We start from the raw sequence: 11,718 nt of genomic DNA on the forward strand, positions 1-11,718 counted from the left end.
TTCCCCTATTTTACTATAAATCTACTAATTTATATAGCTTCGACGAACTACGCACTCAACAATGACTTGCTAAACAACTGTCGGCAATTTATAATCTCAGATATTTGCAACTGCACAGCTAAGAATTCTAATTAGAAAACGGACTCGAACTCAATTCCGATAAGCCACAATAACTAACGGCCTGTCAAGTGCCTGATAAAAATTGAAATGTGCTATAAAAGCAGCGTGTTTTACACTCAATTTTCACAAAGAAGAACTTCTACTTTAAGATGTGGTTGTACTTGGCTCTGTTGGTTGTGCTCTGCTCGGGGCCAACTCTGTTGGATGCGGTTGAACTCCGCAGGAAGATATGGCAATCACGCATTGTGAATGGCAAACAGATCTGGATTGAGGATGCACCCTGGCAGGTGGCCCTGTTGAATCACAGTGAACTCTCTTGTGGTGGCTCCATCATAAGCGAGGATATCATTCTAACAGCTGCTCAATGCTTGATTAATACTACCGCTGAACAGTTGACGGTGCGCGCTGGTTCCTCCAGGTGGAATTCTGGTGGCCAGCTTGTGAAGGTCTCCGATTTTATTATCCACCAACACTTTGGCGAGGAGACCCATGAAAATGATATTGCATTATTGCGATTGGCTCGACCGCTTCGACTTGGAGGTGTGGCCCAAGCGATTCAAATCGCCAAAGAGTATCCGGCAAATGGAGCCGATGCTTTTGTTTCGGGCTGGGGTGCTTCCAAATACAACAGAGATTGTGGGTGTCGAAGTCAATTGCGGGGCGTATGGTTAAAAATAATTGATCGTACAACCTGTGCCCAGTCCAAGTATTCGATGGTTGGCTGGGCAATCACCAAGGACATGATCTGTGCCAGCGATCAGGGCAAGGCTGCATGCGGCAGAGATGCTGGCGGCCCTTTGGTCTCCAACAACGAACTGGTTGGCATTGTTTCCTGGGGTGAGGGTTGTGCCAAGCCCGGATTTCCGGGTGTCTACGCCAATGTTGCATATTTCGCATATTGGCTTCAAAATGCAATTGATGAGCTTCATAACAATCACCATCAATCACACTACACAACCCATAGCACAACGTATGCAACCTAATTTAATGAATGTGCATACAATTTCTTGGATTATATTCTATATCCTGTAAAAAATGAAATGTATACAAAATTTAAACTGAAGCTAAACGAAAATATACAACTGAAGGAGCAATCAAACTACAAACTACACTATTTGCATACCCTTGCCAAAAATGATTGACATCGAACTATATTCTATAATAGCATTCATATAAATAATTAATTGGTTTTTTTTTAATTTATCTAACTTAAATAGTTTGTATTTGTTTCTCAAATTCAGATCATTATAATTTAGTTAAAACATTCATTATAGCACTGTGAATTACAGGAAGTCGTTGTGTGCCTCATAACAATTATTTAAATACTAACAATTTGTTATTTGTTTTGATTCTTGTGTTAAATAAATGAGCTCATATTGTTTCAGCAATGCCATAAATTGATGCATGTTGCTAATGTATGTATTTATGTGTGTTGCAACAATGTGCGCTACAAATCTCTAAATTCCCACAATAGTTTTTAAAGGGCAAAATAAATTTATTGGCGCGTTGCAACAAAATATTGTGCAAACTTTTAGCGCCAACAAGTTAAATCAAATATATGGCATACACACGCCAAACCACTTGTTGTTGTTGTTGTTGTTGTAATTGCTACCATTAATGTTGTTGCTCTTGTTGTAATTGCCGTTGTTGTTGTTGCAACACCAAGTTCAACAGCAATTAAAATTGCCAAAAAGAAATACATGCGAGTGTCCAGCAATACTAACAAAAGGAACAAATGCAACAACAACAATGCTTATCTTAAGTTGTGCTAGTTAACAAACAACAACAACAACAACAGCAACAACAACAACAAAGAGTTGAATTCATAGCCGGGACAACAACCCGTGAAACTTTGCTAACATTTTGTTGGCCGCCCAAAATTTGTTCAAGGCAATAAAAATGTTGCCAAGGGGTTGAGGGGACTGTCGTGGGGAGAATCTGTAACTAGCTGAAAAGCATGACGACACACACACACACACACACACACGCACACATGCACACACATCAGTGTGTGTGGAACGTAAATCGTTGTAATAGAAACATTGCATTTTATTGCATTTGTTTTCGCTGCTGGCTTTCTCCCTTTACTTGCCACGCTTTGTTTTTCCACTGCTCTGCTTTCTCTTTAGTTTTTTTCTCTTCTGTTGTTCTTTTTTTTTTTTTTTGGGCCAATAACATAGAACTGATAAATGGTCAGAACGGCTTTGTGCCAATGTCTGTGTTGCAGCTGCTGCAGCCGCTTACTGTCCATATTTGTCTTTGGCTGTCCGAGCTGCAAACAGCCAAGAAGCTACTGCACAAATGGCCAATGAAAACTTAACAAAAAAGAAACAAGTGTGATGTGTGCTAGTTGAGAGTACTCCACTAGCAGATACCCTAGATACCCTAGATTCTGATAGGTTCACAGAGATCGACAGATAGATAGTTTCAACTAATATTTATGCATATACTTTGTAGGGCTGTAGATACCTTCAACTGTCTTTTACATTCATAGGCACAACTTCAAGTTACCCTCTTCACACACATTTTCAAAATTATAGGGTATAAAAATAAAAAAGAAAACATTTCAATTTGCGCTAAAAGCGGTCCTCAACTGAGTAAAATCCTTGTAGGAAAACCGAATTTGCCAGTTGCCAGTTGCCAGTTGCCAGTTGAGAGTTGCCAGTTGCCAGATCTGTCCGTTGGAAGTTGCTGGTTACCGTTTACAGATTCATATGTGGCGTGTGTCGTGCGCTGCTGCTGATGCTGCAACTTTATTACCTGCCACGCGGTTGCACCACAAATGAATGCAGCTCTGTTGCTTATAAATGATGGCTAAGCAACCGCGCTATATATACCACTGTCGACAGCGATTTGTCTTCGGCTTTCGGCTGACATTTGAGGGCATGCAAAACAAAGTTTAATTAACTTAAGTAAATGGCCCAAAGGCGTTGCTCGCTGCCAAAGTGCGAACGAAAGATTGGTCAAGTGGTTTTTTGTATTCTACAGCCGCAAGATGAATAATGCAAAGGACACCGAAAACTGTCCACATTTCCATAGCACTTGCAGCAAAACATGGGCATGGGGTGAAGGGGAGGCAAAGCAAATGTTGCCAGAGCTGACCGCACTTAGTGCAGAGCCCGAGGGTCAGCAGGCAAAGGCAAACATATTTGTGCCAACTGATAATGATATGTACACGAGTGTGGTGTGCCAAAACCAGGAGAGAGAGAGAACATATTTCCAAAATTTGTGGTTATGGAATACTGCATATTTAGCTAAGATATGGAAAACACTTTGACCGAAAGAAATCTGAAGGAATTTGCATTTTTGAAATGTGCAATATTGAATCAAAACAGCATTTTAAAATATTGCTTCGTTTTTCTCTCTTTGGCATTATATTTGTGCGAGTAAAAATCATTTTCTATTTGTGCAATCTTTTATAATAAAATTACTTTCGGTCGATATCCATTTGAGGAAAAATAAGCTATTTTTGCAGTTTTTTGCAAGATGGAAGCGATGGAAATATATTTTATCTTGCACTAACTAGCTGCTTTTTATTCAAATATATATTTTAAAATACAAATTCGAAATTCCCTTTGACATTTGCTTAAAAAGAAAACCTTCACTTTGAACAGAATATTTAAAAAATTCGATACTTAAAGTAATTTTATTGAAATGCGCATCTGTAGAAGTGGCTTAAACTTGTTTAAGTATGAATAGCCAATGTGCTTATTTAATTCATAACCAAAATATGCTTTATAATTTACGTCACCGCACAGAGAAGAGATTTTTTGTTGGTCACTTAGATTTGTCCATTACACTAAGCCGCTTTGAGTGCATTTAATCAGCTGAATATACGTATATATATCTATCTATATATATACTCGTCTCTGGCAATCAATGAGTGAACGAATGAATGCATGCACATAAAAAATGTGTAAAGCAAATATTTTTTGACAGCTCTATCAATATACGAGTATATTTAAGCTTGTGTGTGTGTGTGTGTTGATGCCACAGATTTAATGCTGCGTACTGTTTAGTAAAATGGCGAAATAAATGAATTCATAGCGTATCGAATTACTGGAAGGGAGCTGAAATGCAACACGAAGCTGGTGGAGTCAAACAGTGGCAGCATTTTTGCCAGTCACACAACTCGTCAGATTAAAAGAGATTACATCTGAATTATTTGATAATGCCCATGCACCTGCATCAAAAAATAAACAAATGCAACGCATCGAAACGTGCAACGCCCTGTGATCCATTTCATCAATGCTCAAATTTATTTTCCATTTACTTTTAGGTATGTTTGAAAAAATATCGAAAAGCTTTGCTATTATTTCGACTTTTTGTATAGATTCCATTTTGTTATATTTTTTTATTGTGTGCAATAACCATGACACCAGCTGAATTGACAAACACACGATGATTGCTTTGATTTGGCTTTGCACTCTGTTAACTTATATTTTGCTCTGTTCTATGAGAAAGAGGTATCATAAGTGCACACATATTTATCGGGACTTTAAAGTCTTGAACAGGTATTTCTATTCAGTCAAAAACTTACTTTGGATTTGTAGCTTGGGAAGATTAAGATCCACTTTTGTTGGGTCTGTGGAAAGCTTGGAAATGTTCTTACATGAATTTCAACTTCAGATTAAATTTTTAGATTTCTGTAGAGTATTACAGATAAATCATTAATTAGTCAAATAAGTCATTCAATGGGTTTGTGGCTTTGGAAGATTAAGATCCACTTTTGTGGGGTCTGTGGAAAGCTTGGAAATGTTCTTACATGAATTTCAACTTCAGATTAAATTTTTAGATTTCTGTAGAGTATTACAGATAAATCATTAATTAGTCAAATAAGTCATTCAATTCAAATAATCCAATCAGCTTAATGATTATAAGCATCTTAAGCTAGAACAGCTAAAAATTTAAGTTTTCCAAATTGAAATGACTTAGTTTTCTGTGCGCGCTTTCACTTGATATGCATTTTAGCGTTGTTGGCAAATGCTGCCAATTTTCACTAGCGCAGCAATTACTCAACAAGGGGGCAGCGACATCGACGGCGGCAAGAACGACCCTGGGCGGTGTTTACAGTTACGAGCAGCGAGCTGCGAGCGATGCCAGAAGCGAAATAGAGTCGCAGGCCAGCATTTTGGCTGGCAGGCAACAAAACAATCGTTGACAAAAATATTTGCATGCACTTTGGGGTGCACTTGGCAGCAGTGTTGCAGTGCAGCCATCTAATATGCAACACCTATGACAGGCGCCCGCTTGACATTTGGAATCGTTGGCCCCCAGCTGCCCCAAACCTGAGACACACAGCTGAAAAGTGTTGCATAAAACAGGGCGCAGCTGGCGCACTCTGAGCCAAAGGTTAGTGCAACCCTGACCAGGATCAACAGCAGCAGCGTTGCAGAAAAAGTTTAAATGCTGCCACCAATTTCATGGCACCCTTGGCCCCCAAAACAAATCTGTCAGCAATTTGCAGCTGAATTTGTCAAGCAGAAGTCGCTAAAAATTAGAAAAAATTATTACTTCCGCAATTGCGGACGCTGTTGAACACAAAAGGGCTTAGATCAGGAACGTACCGTTAGATACAGCATAGTTCACAGTTAGGCAACTGTTGCTTTTGGCCACATTTAGACACACACACACACACACACACAGTTGCACACACTCGCATACACAACCAGATTTGCACGTTGCAAAGTTTTCAAATAGAAAATGTTTAATTTCCCCAAAGACAACGTCGATGCGGCTGCTGCCACTGAAAACGCAACGTTTTCAAGCTAGGCTAAGAAAACTTTCTTTATATTTTACAATGTATGTGTGTGGGTGTGTGTGTGTGGGTGTGTGTGTGTGGGTGTGTGTATCCAAGTCCACCGTTGCTGCAACAGTGCAACCAAAAAGTTTCCGGTCTTCGGCAAAAGTTTGGGGCAAGCGAGCGTTCGCTCCTCAGCGCCAAAGTCGAACTTGTTAGTTTGCCATAGCGTTGAAAATTATATTATTTTAGAACTTTTCAAATGTCGCCAGAGAGTCGAGTCCAACCTTTTCGCTCAACACCAGTGACAAATTGTTGCAGTGTGTATCGGTGTGTGGGTGTGTGTGTGTGTCTGTAGTTAATTCTATGCAACCAGCTAATCAAGCGTCTAACAATTGTTTCATAAATATTTAAATTTTAACTTTAAATATTGCAGCTTTAATCAACTTAAGTCTAGACTCTAGAGCTTGAACTTGAAGTTGGTTTATAAGCTAAATATATAATAGCCGCAAGTAAACCACTTCTGCCAACTGTTGTGGCTACAATTTCTGAATAAACAAAATGCACAAAGTTTTCAAATATTTTGCCAAGTTTTACTTAAGTGAATTTATGGGGATATTATTTGCAGTTTATGCAGCTGAACGGATAAATTAATAATTTAATAATATATACGGAAATAAAACAGGTAAATTTGCTTAAGAATATATAGCAAAATAGTAGAACACTTGACTAAATAATTTAATATTAGGTTAGCCGTAAACTAGGTCAATTATCAGCTGAGACTTGAACATCGTAAGGTTAATTATTTTATATATATATATGCTTGAAGAGGAAGGAAACATCTGAAGATAAATATTCTTAATTAAAATTACTAACCGAGTCGATAAAGCCATGTTCTTCTGTCTGTTGATGTTGCTGTTACTTGGTATAGATCTATCCTTTTATCTGATAACTGGCATTAGCATAACTTTTTTGTTTTGAACTTTATCACCTTATCTACGCAACATTGGGCAACTATAACATTTACCTTTCATAGGAACTATTTTTCTTTTTGAATTTATAATGAAATTAGGAAGAGACGAGCTTAACTCCTGTCTGCCAGGGTAAGCACTCCTCAGCCTGCCTAAGATAACAGTTGTTGCTGATTTTAACATAATAATACCTCTAACTAATATGCTGCCAATTATTTGGCTGCCCACCTCAATAGCTAATCCATTTATGCTTCTAATTCGCAAATAGTTCAAACACATAAAGCATTAATTGTCTACCATTAAATGCATGTTGTATGTTGGCCCCATAAAAGAGAATGATTTTTGGGTCCATTTAGAGAGCTAAATCAGAAGTCACAAAGTACCAAGCTCTACTTAATATAATATGTATTGACTGTTTATGGCTAGGAAAAATGATGTTTTGGTAACGTTACTTCCAATTTGGATACATTTAGAGGCATTTGCTGCCCTGGCAGCCTGTCAACATATTCACTTTGATATTTCCCTTTCAATTTCAAGTCACTTGGGCAGATTAAATGGCCAACCTGCTGTTGCTGCTGCTGCTGTTGCTGCTGTTGCTGCTGTTGCTGCTGTTGCTGTTGCTGCTGCTTGTGGTTGCGTGGGCGTGCTACGATAAATGGGTCGGTGTGTTTGGGTTGTCCATCGATGGCTGGCAAGTTGCAAGCGGCTGCGTCAGCTGTTGGCCAAATGCATTGCGTACATGATAATCACGTTTGGTTATGCGCCTGTTTGCTGTTGTTTCTGTTTCTGTTTCGGTTGTTGTTGTTGTTGTAGCTTTTGTTGCATGCGTTGCATTTGCATTTGGGACCTGATGCTATGGCATGTCGTGGTGTGGTTTATTGCAACATCTTGTCCAATTTATTACCACTTTCATTTGGTAGCATAATAGGCAATGTCCATACACACACACACACACACACATAGAGTTGCACGCACTTGCGGTAAATGTGCATATCTATAACACGTTGCACTCAAAAATACTAAAACTGACTGAGACTATTTCTATGAGGCACATGTCTCGTCTGCTGCTGCTTCTCTTGCTGCATTTCTGCTTCATCAGTTACATGCTTTGAATAATTGAAGCGTATTTATTCCTAATATCCTAGTCTAGCTATGCCGTATACCACACACATGTTTATGTATATAGATATATATATATATATATATATATATATATATATATTTATCTATATTTGCTTTTTTATTTCTTTTGCTCTCTACACTTGGTATTTAATTATTATTTTGTGCCTATATACCAGTCTTAAGCCTTGAAAGCCATTTTCTTTGACTGCACCAAATTGCAACAATGTTGCTTAACTTTCTGTATATTTTTGAGCTCTTTCTCTCTCTGTGTTTTTTTTTTCTTTTCTTGTTTTTTTGCTGATTGTTGCAGAAACTGCTACTGAAATTATTGCATATTAAGCGTGTTGGCATTAACATGTGCTAGCTGGCTGCCTGGCTGTCTGGCTGTCTGTTAGACATACACTGGCAACTGGCAAGTTCAACAGACCGTTCATAAATTACGTATACGCCTATGTGCCTCAAATGCCATTTTTAACTGCATATCCCCAGGCGCACTTAGAACATCATCGTCGCAGCCTTTTGATTCCAAACCGCATACGAAAAATGTCAGCTAACAGATAAAAAAAAACCAGCAAGCAGAGATTTGTTTAGGGGATTGACTACAATATACCCGACAATTGCTTGGCTTGAGTGTTAATCATGAAAGATTTCATGCTAAAGTCTCCATTAATAGTTCTGACAGGTTTCTACCATAAAACTATTTGGAAATGCCACTTAGTTGAATATTAAGGCAAAATCAGAGGACGCTGATTAAGAATGTTAATAACGTATTAATAACATTAATTGAGTTAGTATACTAAAATTTAAAATAGTTTTGCTACAATTTCTATAAACTATTGTGGAAGGTCAACAACTTTCTATATAAGCTGATTTAAGCACTAACAAAACACTAGCTGTTTATAGAGCACTATTTCTAGCTATATTTTTATGGAATAATATACCACTTTGGGTTGCATGAGTGCGGGTAGCTTAACGCTCGAGTGTTGGAACGCGGCACTTTGAGAGGCTTACCCGTCTGTTGTTCTTGTTGTAGTTTGAATCTGGTGGCTTTGTGTGCGTCTTTTGTGGCTGTTTGTTGTTTGTTTGCCTGTTTGTTTGTCGACAACGACAACGACAACAAGAACAACAAGAACAACAACGGCAACACTCGAGCACAACTGCCAGCAGAGTTGCGAGTTTTAATTGCACTGAAAACAAAATGCTAAACACTTGTTGGCTGCCTCGCTGCCACCGCGGGCTACTTTCTACATTTCGAGTCGCCTCGTCGAGGTGTCAGACTGCAGTGGCAAAGCGGCAACGCCTGGTAGCAGTAGAAGACTAGTAGCAGTAGTGGAAGTCCTGCTCGTCCTTTGATTGCGACACTGTGCGCCATAACTGAAGGCAGTTTCAGCTTTTGGCTCACTGCTGCAAATTGTTTTCAAGTGTCCACCGTTCGCTTTGATCGTTGGCAAACATTTTGCGACAGTTGCAGCTGAGTTGAGTTCTGACTGCAGTCCGAAAAAAATATCTATTTCCTATTTCAATAGGAGAAGGAATACAGAGACAAAATATTGAAAGCTCAGATGGCGTATAGAAATTGAAAAGTCAAATTTTTACAAGAGTATTTCATGGGTTTTTTGTCTTTCACTTTGGCAGCAACCAAACGAAGTTGAAGTCAATGATAAATGATGTTCCGCCTCTGGCGCAATTATTAAGCTAACAAGCTGCCCTAAAAATATTATACAAAATTGGTTTTGCTACTCCTACAAATGAATAGGGTAAGAAAAAAATATCTCCTTTGCTTCGCTGGCTAACTGCAATTATGGTAGAAAAATTACAAAAGCATCAATGCGAAATAGTTATGCGGATTGTTTAACGACAGTTTAAGCAATTCCAAATACTCAACAATTGTCCCAAAAAGAACAATGTAAGTTTGCAGAGAATCGAAAAACTTGCTGCTGGCATCAATTGTCTATAATCGTCTGTTAGTCTCTGTAATTAACTTTGATTTGTTGAAGCAACAATAGCAATTGCAACAGTTCCTTTCACACACACACACACACACGCACACACATGCCCCACATTGGCACACTGTGCAACTGTCAGTTGACGCTGCATGTTGCAGCTGTTGTTTTAATAATATTTGTTTTTGTTGTTAGTTTTAGTGCTTTTTTCATGACTATCACAACAAGCTAACAATCAAGCAGCGCGTCTAACTAACAAACTGGACAAAACTTTACCAAAAAACTTTGTTTTTATTCTTGCTGATGCTGCTGCTGCTGTTGATGCTGCTGCTGTTGCTGCTATTGTTGTTGTTGCTGTTGCTGCTGTTGCATGTGATACGATTTTTATGTAAAACATAATTGCAGATTAGTCGCAACAGAAATGTGGAATACAAAAACGAAAGCGCTGGCAATACAAATTGTAATCGTTCTGTTGCCGCTTAAAGAGGATTATAATAAAAAAAAACAACTAAAAATGCGACAGTCGGGAGTGCTCGACTGAGAGATACCCACTAGACTTCCAGTAATATCTGTATTTCATATTCCATCTGATGGAAATTTATACAGTTTGTGTCTGGGTACACTCCATATTTCAATTGGAAAGATAAATCTTTTGGTATCTTTTATTGTTATCAGAAATCGATTAATGTCGATATTCGCAATACAAAGCGCAGTTATCGATAAAATAAATGAAAGCTATAGTCAAAATTTGAAGTCTCTAGCTCTTAAAATGAGATCTGAGATCAGCTTGCCCATACAGATAGTCAGAGAGACACGACGAAATCGACTCGATCAAGAATATTTATGTATTTTATGCTTTCCTCTTTTGTGCCTGTTGCGTACACAACTTCATATGCCCCTTCTACCCATTTTAAATGGGTGCAGGGTATACAAAAGCGTGGTCTAAGCTCCCAGACAGACAGCAGGGGAGATAAAGTGTCAGCTAGCGGCTGTAAGAGTGCAGGGGGAAAGGGTATTCATGTCGACACTGGCGACAAACTGTGCTGCAGTTCGAGCATTTGAGTATTCATATTTCTGGTTTTTGCTTTGAGGCACTTAACTCCTGCCATTGCCGTAAAGATATTTCAATCAATTAAAATGCACCACAAAAAAAAATGAAATCAAGTAGATAGCAAAAAGTAGCTTAGAAGCTTTTGCTCCAAGCAGAAATTGCTTTGGGCAACCAATCGCTCAACATGACGAGCATAGCTCAAGGTAGAAGTCGAAAATAGGACTTTGAATTAACAAACACACAGACACATACACACACACATACACACACACATACACACACACACAAACACACACACACACACACACAAACACACGGACAATTGGAGTCATGCGTTTTGCCTATTTGCACAACAAATGAAGTTGGAAATGGCTTGACTTGTTGTGTGTGTGTGTGTGTGCAGCAGTACAAAGTAGTTGTTGTTGCTGTTGTTGTTGTTGTTGTGGGCCACTTTAAATGGAAGGTAAATATTTGAGCTGCATTTTCAGTCAGTCGAGGACACAAAGATTCCGAAAGATTCTCTCACCTGATGGCCATCAGGGAATAGCTCCTCCACTCTGCTCTGCCACTCAATCGATCCACATTGATTCGCTTCATTTTTGGGGGTGGACGACTGCATCCGCAAGTGCAAAATGCTTCAACTTCACACAGATACTGGCCATTCAAATGAATATTCAGCCTTCACTTTGCCCCTTGCCAATGCTCCCCATTTTCCTCCAGCTGCATTAAAAAGGCACCGCTTGAGTTCTCTTGCAGTTGGCATTTTGAATG

The 11,718-nt window shown here is 38.8% G+C and overlaps 1 protein-coding gene across 1 annotated transcript; it reads left to right on the forward strand.

The window, feature by feature from the left end:
* The first annotated feature begins 250 nt into the window (after positions 1-250).
* LOC6559485 (trypsin alpha-3) lies at positions 251-1,219 on the forward strand. Its single transcript, XM_001985708.3, has one exon. The coding sequence runs from the start codon at positions 270-272 to the stop codon at positions 1,101-1,103; it is 834 nt and encodes a 277-aa protein (XP_001985744.1). The 5' UTR covers positions 251-269; the 3' UTR covers positions 1,104-1,219.
* The last annotated feature ends 10,499 nt before the right edge of the window (positions 1,220-11,718 follow it).

Source organism: Drosophila grimshawi, unplaced genomic scaffold (assembly GCF_018153295.1).
Source record: "Drosophila grimshawi isolate 15287-2541.00 unplaced genomic scaffold, ASM1815329v1 contig_1367, whole genome shotgun sequence".
In the NCBI taxonomy this organism is placed as follows: domain Eukaryota; kingdom Metazoa; phylum Arthropoda; class Insecta; order Diptera; family Drosophilidae; genus Drosophila; species Drosophila grimshawi.